The sequence below is a fragment of the Sphaerodactylus townsendi genome, linkage group LG10, assembly GCF_021028975.2.
Source record: "Sphaerodactylus townsendi isolate TG3544 linkage group LG10, MPM_Stown_v2.3, whole genome shotgun sequence".
Lineage (NCBI taxonomy): Eukaryota > Metazoa > Chordata > Lepidosauria > Squamata > Sphaerodactylidae > Sphaerodactylus > Sphaerodactylus townsendi.
Window position 1 is genome coordinate 22583307 of NC_059434.1, and position 21488 is coordinate 22604794.

The 21488-nt window shown below is 44.2% G+C and overlaps 1 protein-coding gene across 1 annotated transcript in view; it reads right to left on the reverse strand.

Annotated features, from left to right (window-relative positions):
• Positions 1-19158: 19158 nt before the first annotated feature.
• NFXL1 (nuclear transcription factor, X-box binding like 1) overlaps positions 19159-21488 on the reverse strand; it is a 68927-nt gene continuing 66597 nt past the window's right edge. Inside the window, exon 22 of the mRNA XM_048509642.1 lies at positions 19159-21173. Within this exon, the coding sequence (XP_048365599.1) occupies positions 21000-21173 (174 nt within the window). The 3' untranslated portion in view covers positions 19159-20999. The remainder of the gene's footprint in view (positions 21174-21488) is intronic.

The window sequence follows — 21488 nt, forward strand, 5'->3', positions numbered from 1 at the left end:
TCTATCTTTAGCATGGCCCTTCAGTGCTTATAAGAATTGTATTTCTGATCTAAATTGATACCTTACATCAGGCAAACATGGAAGAACAGACATGCGAGACCTGAACAAAGGCATTTACAATTAAATACAGCTGGTAGCATTTCTGAAAAGTGCTGTTGTAAATGAAACAGGCTAGAGAAAGCTTTCCTTTTGTTCACATTTTCCTTTTGAAGGATACAAGCAGGAAAGGATGTAATTGGAAAAATTACATTTTCAGTCAATATTAAAATGGGACTGACAGTCTTTTCATGAGTATTTAATTGACAAATAAAATCTAAGAGTTCATAAAAATGATTAAAATATAGGTTAATTACTTTTTGTTACATGATTTGTTTGCATGATCAACCAGATCAGAAAATGCTTAGAGTCTAATTTGGAATCTTACGGAACTCTCTGAGGAGGCAAAAAGTGAGAACAGCTTCATCATTTTGTTAGATATGGTGGTCACCATAAGGTGATTTTACTATGTAGTTGTAAGGTCATCTCTTACCTAAAGTCACGCCTAATCTGGGAGCATCACTGACCAAATTATATCTGCCCTATAAATTGGCTAGGAGATCACAGGAATTTCTAAATAAAAACAGAGTTCAAGTATCATAGATATTTTTTAAAAAACAAACACCTAAGGATACAACCAAATAAATAGCTAGGGATGCACCACTACGAAAAGCTAGCTTTACAGTGTTGCAGCCTTTTTCTTTGTGTTAGTGGATTCGACCCACAACAACTGTGCTTGTATATTCAGTGCTCATACTCATTGAAAACAAATACAGCGTCTAATGTGTGAATCTCAAGTTGCTTTCCATCAGGATTCTCAATCAGTGTGGTCCATGTGGACCCCATCTTCATACTTGGAAGCACATCAGCATGTTTTGAATCTCTGGCAGTGTGGGTTTAAACTTTCTGCGATTTGCATGGTTTTCAGTGTGCTGGCCACCCAGTTGCCCAGGAGAAAGGTGGGTTTATCAGTGCTTGACGTTCACTTGTGCAAGCCTCCACAGACCAGTCTAGGATATGGTATGTTTCCATTTATAGCTTACAAGAAACCATCTGCATCTTATTCACAAACACACCTTAGGGGTTTCACATTGTCTCTTTTCCACCCCCAGCCCTCCACCCCATGTCTTTTAACATTTGCAAAACAGTCAGAAATCAGCATGGGAGTGTGTGGAAACTTTCCTGTGTGTGTGTGCGTGTGTGTGTGTTTCACTCTCTGTCCAATTCACAGCAATCCAACCAGGAAGCAAGGTAGTTACCCTCAAATACCCCTGCTGCGTGGCTGACACACACAGGCGGCGCTTGACAACCAAGCTGACCTTTCCTGGGAGCGAGCAAAGACTGCCTACATTTTCACACCTGAGGCAAAAGGCAAAGACCTTCCCCGTCCCCGTTGCCTGCTTTCTTTAAAAATATGCCTGACAGCATGGGAGTAAATGTCGCCCTCTTCGGAATCTGCTCTCTTCGAGCGACTTCTTCTCCACACGGAAGGGCGAGGAGGAGCCCTCGCATGGCCCGGGCGGTCGGGCAGGGAGGGCGACGCCATTTTGGCGGGAGGGAAACGACCTTCCTCGGCCGGGTCTGCGAGGCTCCCGGATTCTCCTCGTCCCCGCGGCTCTATTTTTACAGCGGCATTTTTTGCCCTCAGACTTTCCATTGCACAGGGATGCGCTGAGCCCGGGGAATCTGACATCTCAGCCGGGCCAGAGCTATTCATAGCAGCGGGTCAGGGAGGCGGCCGGGTCGCCCGCCCGGCTGCTGCAGGCTTCCCTCAGCTCCAGCTGGGAGAGGGGTGTATGTGTGTAAATATATATACATATATATGCCGAGCTATTTCGGCGGACATCTCTGAGGGAATCCCCTGCTCGCCTATCCTGGATTGCCGTTCACTCAAAGCAAACCCCCCCCCCCCCGCCGCCCCAAGTTCCCGCCGGTTTTCCCGCGCTTTTGTGGAGCAGGAAACCTTTGCGGGGGGGGGGGGTCACAAAGGCCTGTGGCCACATGAGGAGCAGGAAGGGGTGCTGGTTGGAGGGGCTCCATCATCATTTGCCAACCAGAACTAGGGGTTCATGCAAAACCCATTACAAATCTTTCAAGTTAGTTCTCTATTAGAAAAGGAGTTTAAAAAGGGCAAATCCTCCTATAAACCTTTCCAGTGTGAAATTCCCTATGCAACTGGGTAGAACCGAATTGGCAGCTTGCAAGGCTGAAGTGACCTCATTTTAAAAGCCTGGGTGAGAGGGGTGACATAGGATGTCTGAAACTTTTTTTCCCCACTTTTCTAACTTTTGCAATCCTAGATCTATTGCGCCGCTTGTTAGATCCCTCATACGATTCGATTATGTTGATTTATACTGTGTACGCCTTGAGGATCAAGGACAACATTGGTAAATAAACAATAGTGCAAATAAATCATCAAGAAAATAAATAATGATGGACTGACCACCACTGGACCCATTTGCCCCCTCCCCAATTATAACTTTCTGACTAAGGGCCTGGAGTCACAGGCACATATTTTCCCCCAATTCCAAAATGGTTTATTTGGTATGGCCCCAGCGACTGCCAAAATGTAAAGGAAAGTGTTGCATAAGTAGCAGGATTCCATTTCAGAAGACCATTTAATTGCCTTTTTTGTACCAAGGATGGCATCTTATTTATTCATGTACCAAGGATGGCACCTTATTTATTCATTCATACCCCCCCCCCCCCATCCAGATAGAGCAATAGGGAAGTGTTCACCCCTGGAGAATTTCTGCCATATAGGACTGCCCTCCATAGGGTGCTGGCATGACATAAGGAGTGCCCAGGTGGACTACACCATCTTAGTTCAGCATCCTGTTTCATAGAATGGTCAATTTCTTTGTAGTGACCAAATCAAATCAGTAAATCATTCCAATCGTGTTGGTATGTTTTTGAAAACGTTACTTTCAAAACCATTCATTCCCTTACAACCTTAACATTAAACACATATAATGAAAAGACATCTATTCCCTAAAACAAAGGGACTAGGGGTCACGGTTTCACTTTCAGACCTTCAGAAGTGAGAATCAGCAACTTTCCACAGAGAATGCCCAACATTTGTATCAAGTTTTTAAGATGTTCTAAAAACTTCATTTCTTCAGTGTTGTTCAGCCAGGTTCTCTTAAACTACTAAGAAAAATACACTGAATCTCAAGAGCGACTGAAGTATTGGAACAACCAACAGCTTCTAAAAAACAACCCCTCTCAGTCTAGCAACGGTTTAAGAATCCAGTATCCATTACCATCTCAACAGTGGGAAAAGACCTATCCCTAAACTGGAGCATATTCCAAATTCTGATTACTACATAAGTTGGGATGGTTCACAGGATAAATATATGTGAGAGAGAGAGAGAGAGATTAGGTGCTGTGCTTGGAAAGCAGCAGTGTTATTTTCACTCTATATATTTGATATACAATTTTTCTATACATTCCTGGATTTTAAAATACAACTCTCCAGTACAAGGTCATTATGAAAAGCCAACAACATATACCACCTGTATAACATTTAATATCATATACCCCTGTTACAGTTTATAGCACTTTTTATGTAATATACTAAGAAATGCCTTTTCCCTCATGAAATCTTCATGCTCCCACAGATCCTCTGCTGTGGCTGTCCGGCTATCCGGCTCAGTTTCCCCACCTTATATCAGAGGTCATTTTGGTTGCTACATGAAACACAGGGCCTTTCCCCACTTGCTTCCATTCCCCCTATGCCGCCGCGCTGCCTTACTCGAATGCGTCTTGCGGCAATCTAAGCCGCTTAGCATGGCGTCCCCACGACCAGCGCTCTGTCGCTTGGGAGTCGATCAAAGAGGCGCCCGTTCAGAAGAGCATCTGGGATGCCACTGGCGGCTGTGAGGCGGCGACAGCAGCAACCGAGGCCGACTGCAGCTTTAGCCGCCCTCTCTCGAGTGAGAAAGTGCCGAGGGACCCCGCGCTACTCTCCTCGAGTAGCGCAGGGCTTAAGGGAAGTGGGGAAAGGGCCACTGTCTTTATGCTGTATACTTAATTTTTATGTGAACTTGTAACCCACCTTGGGTCAGATCGCTTCCAAGAAGGTGGCCCACAAGTAAATACCTCATTAAATCTAGATAACTGGTGTATATGAGCTGGTCTCATAGATACTGGAAGACTTCTATTTAAAGCATTTAAAATTATATAAACTTAAAGTGTGATGTGCAGCTGCAATACAGTGCAATCCTATGCAGTGTTACTCCAATCTGTGGGGCCACCACCTGAGCTCTTCCGGGGAGGGCAGTATATAAATTTGATGGAATAAATAAATAATAAATAAATCTAAACCTAATGAACATCCTGCCAGATCTCTTTGGCCTAGCACCCTGACAACCGTTGAGCATAATACCACCACATTCAAAGACTGAGGATACTGTGCTGCCTCATGTGCATATAAAGGGCTGTCAAGTCACAGGCCCCTTCCGCACACGCAAAATAATGCATTTTCAAACCACTTTCACAACTGTTTGCAAGTGGACTTTGCTATTCTGCACAGCTTCAAAGAGCACTGAAAGCAGTTTGAAAGTGCATTATTCTGCATGTGCGGAATGAGCCACAGACAACTTATGGCAACCCCAGCAAGGCCTTTTCAAGTCAAGATAGACTCAGAAGTGATTTGGCGTTGCCTCTGCAGAGACTTCCTTGGTGGTCTCTCTTCCAAGTATCGACCCTACTTAACTTCCAAGATCTGGCTATATCATGCTCCTGCATGCTGCTTTGAGTGTAGAAACTGCACTGAGAGTTGAAAAAGGGTCAGATTTTCCCAATGAGTACCTAAAAGCTACTTTTAAAATTTAAATCTCCTTAAATTGGCAAGGGAAGCAGGGAGGGCTTTTTTCCTTTGAGAAATGTCAGTGAGAAAGACATCATTCCAACAGCTGACTCTGTTGAATTTCCTTTATTGGAATTTCCCTTAACTGGGGGAGGCCACAATATTTGGGACATAAAATGTATGTCCCTGTTCCCCCTGCTTCCTCTCCTTGTAGCTTGGTGGAGAAATCAGCTACAAAAGTGCAGTTGCTATCACAAGGTCCCAGCAACTGACGCTAGCGGCTCTTATGAAAACTAATTAGACTGACATCTCAACATTTCTTCAGAATTGAGGATTAGCACCTTATTGGCTGAAGAAGCAAGAATTAGCCACTGGCTTTGCAGAAACCATTTATCAGTATCAGGGGTTTTGTGAATACAAACACAGGAAAGCTGCCCTGACAAGCTTTTGCAATTCAAGGGTGTTTTCCAAGGATGTGTTTACACAGAGCGCTCCAGAAAACGCAGTGATTGGAAGCAGCTAAATGTAAGATCGGGTGATGCTTTGCAGCGGTGACCAACCCTAGCTATTGATATGATGCCAGCACTGTCAGACACAGAGCACTCATAATCCATAACTGAATGAGGATACTCTTACCCTGCGTACAGCTTGATATATACAATTGTGTCTGGGTTACATAATTGACCTTGAATATTTCACTTTTGGGGATCTTCTTCTCAGATGAGTCTTGTGCCATGGCCATTCTAGTTTGGCCTGCTAGGAATTATCCGTATTTTTTGGGTCCCTGAGAGAATTGGAGGTGGACCACCAGAACATGCCAGATGAACAAGTACAAATGTCCTTATATCTTGAACGGTGCTAGATAAACGGGAGAAATTTGCAAAAATCTAGGCGCTCTATTAAGCACGATTCGCGCTGACTGTAGGCAAAAGGCAAACACCTGAGCAAAACCGGGCGGCACAACGACAGGATCCGATCAGTGAAGGGAATTCTGTCGCTCAGACATGTGGATCGGCTCCTAGGCCACGTCACAGAGAGGAAGAGATCCGTTTGGTTCTGACCTCATGACAGCACCGCATCCTGCCTGCAACCAACGCAGGCAAACAACCCGCAAACAAAATGCAAACGGACCTGCCAAGTCGCTCCTTCTGCTGCTTCGACCCAGCCCCAGCAGCCAGAACTCGGCGCCCAAACCTGTTGCAAGCTCCGCTTCCTGACTGTGTCTGGGGACTGGAGCCTGTCAAAAATGTCCAGCAGAAGCCAGGATCTTTTGAATCCCTTTCCCCCAAACACGCGCGCGCACGTTCGCCAGCTTCTTCTAGGCTGGCTGCCCATCGTGCCAAATTCCAGGGAACTGCAGCTTCCTAACGCCGATCTCCCCAGGCGACCGGCGCCCTTCTTTGGACAAACCCGCGGGCCAAAAGGTCCCCAATCTGGGCACTTTTCAGCACCATAAAGCACAGGCAAACGCCTCTGCCTGCTCGCAACAGGAGGAGGCGCGCGAACAAAGCGCAGTTCGGCTAGCAGCTCCCCCGTTTTGTTCCTGGGTGATGAAGGGCACCCCCAAAAGCTCCCCGGTTACACGACACGCATCTAGCAAGAACACATCAGCGCAGGGCAAACTCGCGGTGAAACCAGGTCCCCAGAGCATACTGCAGAGGTGGGATCCAACCAGTTCTCACCACTTCTCTAGAAGTGGTTACAATTTTTTTCTGAGTGCCCAGAAGGGGTTACTAAAGCAACCTCCTTGTCCAATAGCCCCATTGGAGCTACGCCACTGTTTGAATCCCACCACCATCGGAACCTGTTATTAAAATTTTTGGATCCCACCACTGGATACTGCATATTTCCGGGGAAGGCTGGAAAGGCTTCCTCCGCAGGGTTAGGCATTTCCTGGGCACTTTCACAGCTGCTTAGCATACCAGGGGGTTGCCGGGAGGGCAGAGATCGCATGCCTCCGAATAAACAGATCCATCAGGTGGGGAGGGGGGAGGTGCAAGAAGCGGGCACGGGACGGCCGTCCGAGGCCTGACTGACTGCACGCGAGACTCGGCAGCAAACCCCGGTTGGTCACCTCTGGACTCTTCCGAAGGAGCTGCACCCGTCTTAGTTTTCAGCGCGCTTGCATAAGACAAGGATTTGTTGCCTTTACACTTTAGGAACCCCCGGGTGAAAAGGCGTGTTAAGGAGCGGGCACAATTCACCGTCACGTTTCAGCGCTGCGGGGCCACCACCTGTTGGGCTACTGAGCGTCAAGGACCTTTAGGTGTTCACGGCGGGGTTCACCAGGTCAAGCAGCCTTTTTAAAAGGAGGCAGAAGACCCTCCGGAGTAAGTAACAAAACCGCGTGAAATGACCAGCTAGACGCATCTCCAAGGAACAAACCGCGGCGCGGTCCGGGACGCCCCGCAGCGCCCTCCAAGGTGGGCGCGCACCCCCAGACGCGCGCCGGAGGAGTCAACCGCAGCCCTCGCCTCCTTCGGAACTCTCCGGGACTGCCTTTCCCGCCCGCCCGGTTCCGATGAAGCCGCGGAGGCTCCCGAGGGGCCGCGGGCGGGCTTTGCTTGCTTACCGGCTGCCTGGCCAGGACCTGCCTGTAGCGCTCCTCTTGGGGAGGCAGCTGGTGCAGGGCCAACATCGTCGCCTTCCCGGGGGGCTCCGGCGGCAGGCGCAGCGCGGTCAGGGCGGCGCGGCTGGCTCCTTCCGAGTGGGGGCGGCTGGGCATCGGGGCCGCCCGCCAGTCCACACCCAGCAACCCCTCCCCGGCACCGGGACGCCCAGAGCCTCGCCCGCCCCCGCCCTCGCCCTCGCCCTCCTTTGGCCAACCGGCCCGCCCGGACAGAGGGGGGACCCCTGCCGCATCCAGACAGGGGTCAGGCCGAGGGGAGGGGGCGCCCAGCAGCAGCACCCCTCCCTCCCTCCACCCCCACTCCTGCGCGCCTGCTCCTCTCTTGGTTGGCCCTCCCCCCCTTCTCTCTCCAGCTCCCCGCGTCCTTGCGCACGCCCCGGGGTGGCGATGGGAAGGGAAGGGACCCTTCTTCGCCCGGTCCCCCCTTGGCCCGCCGTCTCCTCCGCTGGTTATGAAACAGCCCCCAAGTCCGCTTACCGCGGGCCGGACGGGAAACTCCAGCGGCAAGGTTGCCTCGCTTTCCCCCCCGCGAGAGTCCATCGCCGGGCCTGGCAGCCGCCTCGGAGGGGAAAAACCCGCGGGCGGGCGGGTGGTTGGAGAGCCGCCGCCGCCGCCGCCACCTGCGCCCAGCCTTGAGCGAGGAAGTCTCACTGCAGACGCCTCGTTGACTTGACACTAGGTTTAAAAGAAAGAGAAAAGAACCGGTTTCTTCATGGGGGCTGCCACAGAATAATGCACTTTCAGTTCACTTTCAATGCACTCTGCCAGTGGATTTTACTGTGTGGAATAGCAAAATCCACTTGCAAAGCGTTGTGATTGAAAGTGCATTATTCTGCATGTGCGGAAGGGGCCAGGCTCACTCTAACTCACAGACGGATTAATGATCGGGTCTTGGTTTATTCCCCAATCATACGCATTTCCTTGTATATTATTGTTTCATTGATCTTTATTGTGTTGTGAACAGCCTTGGAGACTTTTTTTTAAGTTAAAAGGTGGTTTAGGAATTAACTAAATACACTTACTGCTCCAGTGTCACTAGAGGCTGGTGTCTGTCATTGGTCATCAATGTCCCTATAATATCATTTAGGGACATGTTTAGGAAACATTTCAGTGTGCATGTAGGCAAGTTTCCCTTCTACCCAGGCAGCAAATATTACAGAACATCTTCTACTCGCATCTATTCCAGTACAACCCAGTTGCTTATTTTTTAAAAGGAATACTTAGGGGAGTTTATCAATTGAAATATTTGTACTCTATTCTTCAGGGACATCCACTATCTTTTCTTCAGTGTTGTAGCTAATTGGGAAGTATGGAGCCACCCTTTTTCTGGATAGAGTTAAACTATCCTTACAAGAACAAGGTGCTAAACATACGTGTTCACTGCTATTGGACTCACAAAGGCTTAAAATCTTCTCTGCTTCTTGAAGGGGCTTCAGTGGGTAGACCAGCTATGGCCTTCTTTGAAGGCAACATTGAGTCATAGTTCCCATGCTTTGCTCCTCTCTGGTTCAATCACTGAATTTTGTCTATATGAAGCTGCCCTTAAAGACTATCTGGAAAATTCAAACTGCAGACCGGCAGCAAGGTTGGACCTACATACTGCAGGCCAAAAACCAAAAAAGCACTAAAATGTTTAAAAAACCCACAAATGGAGGGGCGGAGCTTCGGACATGAATGGGGGGGTTCAAACCTGAGAACCCTCCCCCCTTACCTACGTCCATGGGACCGCCTCTGCCCATTTTGCCCCATTTTGCCCCTCAGTTCAACCGAGGGGAACCTTCCTCTCAATGGGTCCCTCGACCTCCAAGATTAAGGTCCGACTGTAGCCTCCACTAGGGCCCAAGGGGAGCTCCAGGAAAACTCCCCTAACTGTATCAATCCAAGGGACCCACTGTGGGACATTATGGAATCCTGGAGGGACACAAGGCCTGCAAGACGGAGCTCTTCTGACAGGTTTTTATTTGTTGCCAGCCGGCCTGAGTACACAATCATCATCCTCCCATGGGTGTCATTTGTATGTTTTTATCGCTATCTATTTTGCTATGTTATGGGTATTTTAAATTGGTTATTACTGTTTTACCTGTTTTAAACGGATTTTATTCTGTTTTAAATACTGTTGTTGCCACCCTGAACCCCTCGGGGAAGGGCAGGATATGAATGAATGAATGAATGAATGAATGAATGAATGAATGAATGAATGAATGAATGAATGAATGAATGAATGAATGAATGAATGAATGAATGAATGAATGAATGAATGAATGAATGAATGAATGAACGTTGGTGACGAGTGTAATACAGAGCATATTCTCCAAGTTTTATAAGAATGACACTGGCTATTTGTTCCAGGTGCTAGGGCTGCTTTACAATCCTAAGTGGGTTGGGAACAAAATTTACAAATTATCACTCTTCGTCTACACCCAACCATCAGAGACCTTTCCTTGTACGCCTCAACTTTCTGAAATGAGTTAACTAGGATCTAGAAACAGGGGCTTTCCTGAAGGGGGCATCTTAGTTTTAGAATGCCATTGTCACAATAGTCTGCCCGGTGTTTAATCTTTTAAGCTTTAGGGGCCAGTTTAAAAGGTGTTAATTGCCCAAGCACCTTGTTAACTGTGCATTATTGATATTTCTCTCATTTTATTGGGTGCTCCATTTAACAACTGATTTATTGTTTTGATACTTTTGCTATAAAGCAACTAAACTAGCATCTATTTGAAAAAATAGTAAAAAATGTCTTTCAGGACTTGCTGAGATTTTATCCATCTTAATGTTGTCATTTTAACAGTATAACATTTTGTAATTATTGTTCCTTGGTATAGATGTTGTAATGTTATGCAGATTTAATTTTTTTTTAAATCCTGGCCTTGGGCCATGTAAATAAATTGACTGATATATTTCAGGACTTTGATAGTTGTGGTCTATTTATCATAAACTGCCAAACATGTTTGTGAAGACCAGAACCAATGAGTAGCTGAAATGATAGATAGATAGATAGATAGATAGATAGATAGATAGATAGATAGATAGATAGATAGATAGAGAGAGAGAGAGAGAGAGAGAGAGAGAGAGAGAGAATCCTACATTCTTAAACTGTACTCTTTGATCTTAAATATATCCTTCCCACCACCACAATATGAATTATTGAACTCTGAAATGTGACATACATTTCCTTTCCCTTTCAAGGAGATATAGCCCACTTCAAGGTTCTCTTACATAGTAATAAATTTCACCCTATATGAATGATAGAAGAGCAGTCTTCAATAATACCAGATGATAAGAATCTGCACTTTTTTACAGTCCAGTTCCACGGGGCAAAATAAACCACATCAGTCTTGAACAAATCCTGCTGTCCTTCAAGGCTTTCTGAAAAGGATAAATATTGACTTTGAAAATGCTCTTGTGTCAGTTATTAACCTAGATTCCGATCTTATTCTCTTCATAATATGTTTTGAGTGACGGAAAGGCTGACAAAACAATAAGCAAAAGCATAAAGAAACTGCCGCTGTAGAAAATAAGTTGAACATATATTTAAAGTTGAACACATATAATGTCATATGTCACCATTGGGCCTGTAGAAGTTGAAAGTGGGCAGAAGGGAAAAACAAAGAAGCAGCAGACTAATGTGGGCCACTCAGCATTAGAATTGTAGTCAGTGGCGAAGCTCCAAGGGGAAGGGGGGGTTGTGCACCGGGCCAACGCCTGGGGGCGTGGAAAATCACCCCAGGTCCCTCCCCCTTTCCCCCTCCCCCCTCCACGGCGCCCCCCCCCGCAGCACCCCCCTTGCAACCCCCCCTCCCCCACTTACCTTAGTTCCTTTCCTTTTTGATAACTTTTTCAGGCTGCAAAAGGCCTGTTCTCAGTAAAAACGGCCTGAGGAACTACAGTTCCCAGGAGGCCTTGGGGCTCACAAGGTCTCCAGGGAAGTATAGTTCCCATCAGGCCGTTTTTACTGAGAACAGGCCTTTTGCAGCCTGAAAAAGTTCTCAAAAAGAAAAGGAACAAAGGTAAGTGTGGGAAGGGGGGAAGGGGGGCACCACGGGGGGGGGGAATATAAAATGCACACCGGGTGCAGTTTGGCCCAGCCACGCCTCTGATTGTAGGGCTTCTAATTTCAGTGCCATTTCTATACATGATGAAGTCAAGGAGCCAGACCAGGCTAAAAAACCACTTTTGATCAGCTGCTTTAGCCAGATTTTAACCATGACATAGTAAGAACTCAACAAGATGGAATGGGGGCTATGATTACATTTCTAATGGTTAGAACACACACATTCAGTCAAGTGGGAAGAGGAGGGATTCCGCCACATTGGGGGCTGCATATTTGTTTTAGTTACTTTATTTGTAATTCATCTTTCTCACTGAGACACAAGGCAGATTCCAAAAAATGTTTTTAAAAATTGATCAGACAGCATAAGAAGCTGATAGGCTACTTGCACAGTCCCAAGGTGGCAAATAGCACCCCCTAGAGTAATTTCAGGTGGGAACAAGCAGACAGTGAGAGGCTGGTGATCCTCCCCCATTTTGTGGTGCCAATTATATTTGCAGCCCTGTAGGGCCGGAGTGTGGAAGAACTGCACCTGGGGCACACCCACACCCTACGCCCCTGCCATGCCCTGGAATGTCCCCGCCACACCCACATACCAGTGTGTGCCCTGTGCATAGCGCACCCTCTCTTCCTCTTGTTGCTACACCACTGCAGCACTGTAAAAGTGGAAATCAAGCTTCCCTGACCCCCCTGACCTGGAAATCAGACTGTCAGAATCAAAGCCAGTTCAGGGGAATCCAGTCAAAATATGCCACAAATCATAACAAATAAGCAATTTACACACTTGCAGTCTCCTTTGCATTGAGCGTATATTTCAGGTTGGATTCTTTGTTACACGCACATTTCCCCCCTTCAGCACTCATCACGGTCTCAGATCAGAGAATCCCCACATTTCCCCAAACTTGGTAAAGTGCAACTTTTTCTCTCCCTTCACAGGAAAAGCAAAGGAGATCACTGTGCTAAGCTTTATTCAGCTTTTCTTGCTCCTCTGCTCTTTCCCCTGCACACACAACAGCAGTTTATCCCACTCTTCAGGCCACCATTTCAAAAGATTCAGAAAGGTTTTCTTTTTTTCCTTTTTTTAACACTGAAGATCTATCACTGGAGCAATATACCTTTGACATTGACATGAAATTGACATGGTCTAGCAAAGTAACACTAGGCCAAATGGAGGTCGCAGGGAATGAACAAGGAAGTTGCAAGGGGGCAAAATGGTGGCTCAGCTGGGCTAGAAACACTTCACAGGGGGAGGATCACTATGTAAACAAAAAACTGCAGGAAAACCCCACTACAAAGCAAACAGCTGCGGAGTAATTAGTCCATGCATAAGTGATGATAGTTTGGGATTTATGGAAATGGTACTGGAAGAGAAGATGTTAACCTTTTTTCCTGGACTACTTTCCTAGTCTAATTTCCACTGTCAACTGATATCTTCTTCACAGTACCAATACAGTAAAATAATTTTTTAATTTTCAAAAGTAATAATGTTTGGCCTATCTTACACATCTTCCTGTAGATTTTCTGGCACTGCCCAAATACACAGACACCATAACACTGTGAAAATCTTTCTGCAAGTCCATACTGATTATATAACCTGATTATGATGGCCTCTGTAAGGAAGCCAAGTTGTGCAGTGGTTTGCCCTTGTGGTCTACTGTATGGATAAATAATTTTAAACAGATATATACAGTGTATCTACATTTCAAAATGAAACATTTGACAAAACCAGGCATTTTTATAGCGGTGATTTCAGAATGCAAAATGTGGGAACCCAGAAAGCGAAAAAACAAACCCTTCTAAACAAAACAATTTTCAATTAAATTATACTTTATATTGTTGAAGGCTTTCACGGCCAGAATCACTTGGGTGCTGTGTGGTTTCCGGGCTGTATGGCCCTGTTTTAGCAGCATTATGTTTCGCCTGCATCTGTGGCTGGCATCTTCAGAGGATCTGATAGTAGGGAAGGAAAGCAAGTGGAGTATATATACCTGTGAGTAACAATGAAGATAGCAAGGTCAATAGGTGAGGGTATGAACAGAATTTGGCTGTCAGTGTTGAAAAACACTAGAGTCAAGACAGTGACTAATCAGCTCCACACACAGGATGACTATAGACAATAACAATCAAAGGGAACAAAGGCCAGGCTACTTCTATTCAGATGCCCTTACCTATTGACCTTGCTATCTTCATTGTTACTCACATGCTACATACTTCATTGTTACTCACACGCCAGGCTACTTCTATTCAGATGCCCTCACCTATTGACCTTGCTATCTTCATTGTTACTCACATGCTACATACTTCATTGTTACTCACATGCCAGGCTACTTCTATTCAGATGCCCTCACCTATTGACCTTGCTATCTTCATTGTTACTCGCATGTTACCCTGTTTCCCTGAATATAAGACATCCCCGGAAAATAAGACGTAGTAGAGGTTTTGCTGAAGTGTGAAATATAAGGCATCCCCCAAAAGTAAGACGTAGCAAAGTTTTTGTTTGGAAGCATGCCCAATGAACAGAACACAGAAAAATAAGACATCCCCTAAAAATAAGACATAGCGCATCTTTGGGTGCAAAAATTAATATAAGACACTGTCTTATTTTCGGGGAAACACGGTACATACTTCATTGTTACTCACATGCCAGGCTACTTCTATTCAGATGCTCTTACCTATTGACCTTGCTATCTTCATTGTTACTCACAGGTATGTATACTCCACTTGCTTTCCTTCCCTACTATCAGATCCTCAGAAGATTCCAGCCACAGATGCAGGAGAGATGTCAGGAGAAAATGCTGCTAGAACACGGCCATACAGCCCAGAAACCACACAGCACCCCAAACTATACTTAAAACTATAGTTAAAGTATATATAAAACATGTTGGGGATTGTGAGCTGTTCCCTCAGAAAAATTCTGTTAACGGAAGGAAGTCCACCACCACCACCCCTGCCCCACATGCTTTCTTGTTTCCCTAGAAGCAACAGTGTGTGGGCATTAGCAAAGAACTCCCATTCCACTGACGGAAATCCCTTCTGTCTATGGAGGTGTACCATTTAATTTGCTTCTCAAAGAAAAAGAACCAAATTTCATTAACAGTTCGTTCATCTTGCTCACTTTATTGTTCTTAGACAGAGAGATACCAAATTTCTATCCTATTTCCCGATTTTACTATGCCCATTTTATCCTTTCAACAGGTTCAGCTTAGATACAACTTCATGGCCACGAAGAGAGGGAGGATCATTAAGTCAGTTGCAAAATTCTGAGAGCATAATGGCTCTCACAGACCAAAGAGAACTTATTTTTAAGCTAAAAAAAACTGGACAGAAAAGCAAGAAAAAACAAGGACTGTTCTGATTAACATTGTCTATCAAAAAAAGAAGAGCAGTTCTGTACCAGGGACAAAGGGAAATATCAAATTCAGTGAGAAAAGACTCAGTCTTTGAATGTCAACATGAATAACTTGCAGTTCAACAGCTCTCTCTTCCAAAATACTTCCCGTTGAACCAAGAAAAAGTGCATGCAGAAGCCAGCACACAGGCAGGAGTTTGGGGGCGGGGGCAGAAAGGGGTCCTATGCAAATCCACCACCAACTAAAACTTCTGCTTATTAAAGTGACAAGTGTAGGGGCCATAATAAGTGCAGGATGGTGCAGTAGTGATACTAGCAGAGTCTTTCATCACCAAGGAACACAGCCAATCAAAAGCTGTTGATTGATTGGAAAGGCATTCCCAAATAATTGGGCAGCATATTGTAACGCAAACTAGTCAGTGGTCAGTGGATTCTTAAAATATGCATTCCTTCTTTTTCACACAAGAATACCTTTTTTGGAACATGTATGCAGCATCTAAAATGTCTTTCTCCTACAGTAGGAAATACATTAATGTATAAAGATTAGTAATAGCCCAGTTTACCACACATTACCTCTTCTGCTACTATAGAGGAAACTTTATATCTCTTGTTTTGTTAGTAAAGTTGTAGCAGCATAGTGAGAAAACACACTGCTTTGAAAGGTGCAATTGGACCTGGCATTCATTTCACTTCAATACATTTGGTGACATAGGTCAGTATGGTATAGGTTTTGAAACTATGACAACTCAGCTTGTGAACACAAGTGGGTTTATAATCATTGTTATCACATCCTAAGGTCTTTCAGAACAGGTTCTTGAACAGGGTTTGCAAAGCTGAATAGAGATAAAGAGAAAATATCTCCCTAACATTTACCTTACCTTCTTCTAAGGAGTGCAAGTAGGGTTACCAATCTCCAGGCATTGACTGGAGATCTCCCACTATTATGACTCCTCTCCAGGCAACAGAGATCAGTTCACCTGAAGAAAATGGCACTTTTGGACCCTACGGCATTGTACCCCATTGAAGTCCACCAGCCCTCTTCAAATCCCACCTTTTTCAAGTTCCACACAATGATTAGCCTGCAGATCAGCTCAAACATTTCCTGAGAAACACATGATGTGCCAAGAATTAGGTTGCCATATTTGTTTCTATTATGAAAACTGGCAAGGCTCCAGGTCCAGATGAGTATCCCATGAAATGGTTCAATGTCCTCAGCAGAGAATGGTTCAGATTGCAGGAAAAGCTCAAGGTTCCAGTGTTCTCCCGAAGTCCACGTTTGAGGCATCCATTACAGTTCTGCCCAAGATAGGGGAAAACTTGCTTTTCAGCTCTATCTACTGGTCAGAATCCCTAATAAAAGCTGGTTTTAAAAATCCATGCAACAGCACTTGCAATACTCCTTAAATTCTCTGTGTTGCTCCATCCAAATCAAGTGGGTTTTGTCCCAAAAGACAAAGTGCTAATTATCTCAGGCACCTGATTAATATTATTGCTACTATGGAACACAGGTGTGATTCTTTGCTGGTCTTGTTGCGGGATGCAGAAAAGGCCTTTGACAGGGAATTTCTGTATTGTGATGCATTCCTTCGTCAGCTTTCAGAATTTATTAAGTGGGTAGAGTTCCCTTATAAAGAACCAAGATAATGGGTTCAGTTCATAGAGTTTCCCTGTTGCCCATGGTACATGCCAAGGTTTCCCATTCTCACCTCTTCTGCTTAACCTACTCTGGAGCCCCTTGGCTTGTGCCACCTGGCAATCATTGGGTATTCCGACAGAAAGGGGTGAGCATGATTTATTTGCTTGGCCCAACAAGATATGGTATTCCTGTTCTAGAAGTCTGCTTTTTAAGGTTTGCAGAATCTCTCTGGGTGACAGCATACAGAGATCTTCAAGTATTAAACCTAGAGAGTAGATTTTTGATTTAAGAAGTTGATACCATTCAGAGGCAAATAGGTCTGGGCGCACAATATATGTTAAACTGCGCTCATATTAGGAATTTCTCTCCTGGGCGGGTCTTAGACAAATCTGAAAGAGACTCTGACAACTCTGTTGTGGAGCTTTTGTTAAATAATACAGAGGCCATAGTCCTGGAAAAAGTAGCAAAATTTCTTCTACAAGTGACAGAATTTTCTAAGTAACGTCCAATGATAGATAGTTTATCTGTCTGTGTTTTGAATGTACTTTTGATTTGTACTTCAGAAATCTCTGTAACGCTCTGGAGCCTATTTTAATAGGCCTAATAAAGGTTGTTGTTATTGTTATTGTCATTGGGTATTAAAAGAATCCAAGTGTGGCACACGGAATTCAAGTTGATATTGTAACAGATTATGCACTAGTTCTACTGTCTGATCCTGAGCAATCATTATCAGAACTGATTAACCTTGAATTTGGAGATATCAGGATACTGCATCAAGTGGATAAATTTCATGTCCTGTCTTCGAGAGGGCCAGTTTTATCAGATGTTCGCAGCTTGTGAAAGTTTAATTTTGATACTGTATTTGTCTTGGCCTTATTATTCCAAAACACATCAGCTCCTTAGTTCAAGTAAATAGGAAGTGGTGTTTGGATCAGCTTTCCTACAATCTTAACAGATGGACCTCTTTAACTATGAGAATCTGCGGTAGAATTAACACACTTAAATGAATACTATTCCTCATATTATTTATTTTTTGAGAGCGCTTCCAATACATGCCCACCAAATATTTTTTTTACAAAAATTGATTTACAATTTTGTAAATGTATTTGTGGTTCTTCAGGCAGGCCTGGGGTTACATACGGAAAGCTTCAGCTACCAATAAAAAGCTTTTATGTTAGAAAGCAGTTAGAAAGTCTTCAAGTTCCCTAACCTACGCCAATATCACTTAGCCTTCCCGCTTTCTAATGTAAAATGCTGGATACTGGGCCCTGAGCAGCAAACGCCTGAATGGGCTCACCTAGTATTGGTCCAACTCTATCTCATATATAAGTGGGCAGCCTCAGGCTCTACCTACTTAACTCATCCCCAGGTGTATTCTCTTGTTATTAAGGCTACTATGTTGGCTTGGCAAATGGTTGGGTTGGCACTTGACCTCTGACCCATTCACACATCAGAATCCAAATGTTTGGGAAAATTCTATAATTAAGAAAGTGAATAAAGGGGCGGCGGGAGGGGGGCGGGTTGGAAACACAGGAGATCCAGTAGTCTAATGGTCCTTTCTCAGTTGACTGGACCTAATAGTCCTTTCAAATCCTTTACTATTGAGTGCATAGAATTCAAAACAGCAACAGATAGTTGGCAGAATGATTAGCTAAAGCAGTGGTTCTCAACCTGGGGGTCGGGACCCCTTTGGGGGTCGAACGACCCTTTCACAGGGGTCGCCTAAGACTCTCTGCATCAGTGTTCTCCATCTGTAAAATGGATAAATGTTAGGGTTGGGGGTCACCACAACATGAGGAACTGTATTAAAGGGTCGGGGCATTAGGAAGATTGAGAGCCACTGAGCTAAAGCATTGTCAGAACTCTGCTTTTGTTTCTGAGGTGTTTGCAGCTTCAGATATTCCTTACCCACTATCTTTACTCCAATCCTCTGAAACTCCCCCTAGCCACGCTGCCATTACATACAATGTTTGAGTAACCAAACAAAAAACCAACTGGATTGCACCCATTCTCAGTAAAACATGGAACGGAATGCTCCAATCCACTTGTCCCAGTGGCAAAATTATCTTAAATCCACTGAGATCAGAAATCCTGAATTTGCACCCAAGGTTTATTTATTTCTCCCCTCCAAACCCCTCTCCGTTTTACGAGTCTGTTGGCATTATGGGAGATTTGGTCACCTAGGTCTTGCTGTTGGAGCTGACAAACTCCTAAAGCTAATCTGGTCCATCTGTGCTGAGGGTGCCCTAAAATTGCACACTTCTGGTAAGACGTTATATTTCAAATCAGTCTCACATTATCTACCAAACTATGCCTTACAACTAATTGTATAATCCTGTGTCGTATGCCGCCTCTGTGGATATTCTCCAAAAATTGTCTTACAGATTCAAAGGGCAGCCTTGATTGACAAGCAAATTATCTTGCAGCACTGGGAATGTCATCTTCTTACCTCTGTGGGTGACTGGATCAATGCTAGTTTAGATCTCTGTGCAAGAGAGAGGCCCCCACTTCCACATCCCCCACATCTGGCAAGATTTCCTGTAACTCTTTGAGCAGGGATGCCCTGCTCCTTGTTCAGTTGAATCCATATTGCTGCCTCTCGCTTCCCACCACCTCATTCTCAACCCAAAGGGTTAATACAAACAGATACTTTAACAGTGAAATCTGACAATTTATTCACATGGGTAGCAAGTTAACAGTTTTTGAAAGGTTTTAATAATGTACAGGAATTGGATCGCTTGTTTCTAATATTAGGGTGTGTGTTTCTTTCAAATAAGCAATGGAAAAAGAGGACACATTTGTGACCCTTTGTTAACTATATAATAAGTTGATGATGGCATGACTTTACAGATTTTACTTCCCTGCACAACATACCATTATTGTGAATAACTTTGGAGATGAGATACATTAAGTTGACAATATACTTTTGTACTGTGGACTGATAATTAAAATCAGCCCCACTATTGGCAATGTGTGAAAGAATCAACCTTGGACGAACTGTAACTCTACGGCAGCTCCCAGATCTCTTCTGGAACGGCTGCCAAGAAGACTTGGATTGAACAAATTCCTGTGTGGGTATCATTCCAAGGAAACAGAAAAGACATTTTAAGTACAGCAAGAAAGCCAGACGAATGCTAGAAACTCAAACGACCAATTAACACACTTCCTCATCTGGTTCAACAGGACTTCCAACATAATAAACGATAGAAACAGTTTACTTTTGAGCAGTTGCCTTGAACTCTTCTTTTCGGAAGGTTTAGGAAAGGCTGCCAGTTTGTTAATAGAAACACCGGCAAGGTTAGCTAGACAATTGAACAGCAACTACTGGGCTTTACAGCCTGACAGCACCAGCTAAAGTTAGTATCCGACATGTTTATATATAACCGTCAAAACTGAACCTCAAGAATTAACCTGTCATCACATCAACTATAATCATACACCAACTCTATAGTGTGATTGCCCTAATAACTCATTGCTACTCCTAGAATAGCAAAGTGGTATTTCTTTGTGAAAAACTACTTTTCAGGAGGCAGTGACATTAACTTTTAAAGCAAGGGTGTCCAACTCTGATGTTCCAGATGTTCATGGACCACAATTCTCATCATGGGACTCATGGCCCATCAACATCTGGAGGGCCAGAGTTGGACGCCCCTGCTGTAAACAGTGTGACTTCGAGGGATTTTTCAGTACCACAGGAAGAATTTAAAACATTGCCACAAAATAAAATGGACAATTCACATGAGTTCAATTTTGAAACACAGAAGTTCTTCAGGAACACAATTTTCAATAGACCTGTATTTTGAAGGGTATGACGTATCAGAACTGCATTAGAAAACACAATTTTTCATTTTGACAAAGTTCAAATAAAGCTGCAGCAAGAACAGATTCATATTTTGCTTCAGGAATCTATTTTAATGTAGATAAAGAATTAAAAACACTGATAATGCATTAAGCACAGAGGTTGTATGCACTCTGACCCTTCTTGAACCAAAAACATTTATTGAATCTAACAGGCAGCAGAAATGGCCAACTTTGACAGTGTAAATCAGCTGGGTGAGAGACAGGGGTCCCCTCTTCTAGCCACCAATAATCGGCACCATCAAAAATGACCATGTAAGCCAGGTACATGCATAAATATCCTTCAACACGGCTTGAAACAAATGGATGTTGACAGGAACAGTACTGAACAGGCTCTTGCTCCATGGAACATTATGGAAATTTTACTAGACATGGCATGATCACCCAGATGGCATAACTTTTTATTGCATAACCTCAGTAACTTTGAATATATTAAATCAATTTTTTTACATGAAGAATGGAGATTGAGGTCTGTTTTGTTTTGTTTTCCTCTCCAGATGATGAGCGGACAATTGCTATTAAAATCACAGCTAAGTATTGTTTCCACCTAACATTTCAGCAGCTAACTCCACCTAACAGTTTAGCAGCTATCTGTGATCACACTGAGGCATCCAGAAACGAGGATTCAAAAATTCAGCAGTTGTAGGCTATGAACCATGCAGCCATCACAACAGCCACTCCACATACAGGCAGCACGATCGTTTTCCTATATTTTTGCCACAGAGATGGTTCCACTTCGACTTCATCCTTTTTCCTCTTGTTCTTTCGACGTCCTCTTAGCCTATTCTCAAAAGCCTCCAGTTCAGCCTGAAAGGGGAGGTAAAAACAAGCAGGTAACAATTTAAAATGATGCAGAAAAGGAAACAAAAATACTATTTTTTCCACAAACTGTGTTGCAAAAATTGGGTGATAAGTTTGCATTACATGCATGGTAAAGTAGGATGGGGTGGCAGAGGAGGCTAAACTTCAACACCAGGTATATTGAAGTATATTATGAAACCTTCCCTATCCATGAACCCACATATTAAAACCATAAGATGTCTTCGACAGACAAAACTTCTAGAGGGCAGTCATATTCAGAACAGCACTAATAAGGTGAAGGCTTCTTTTAGTGGAATTAAA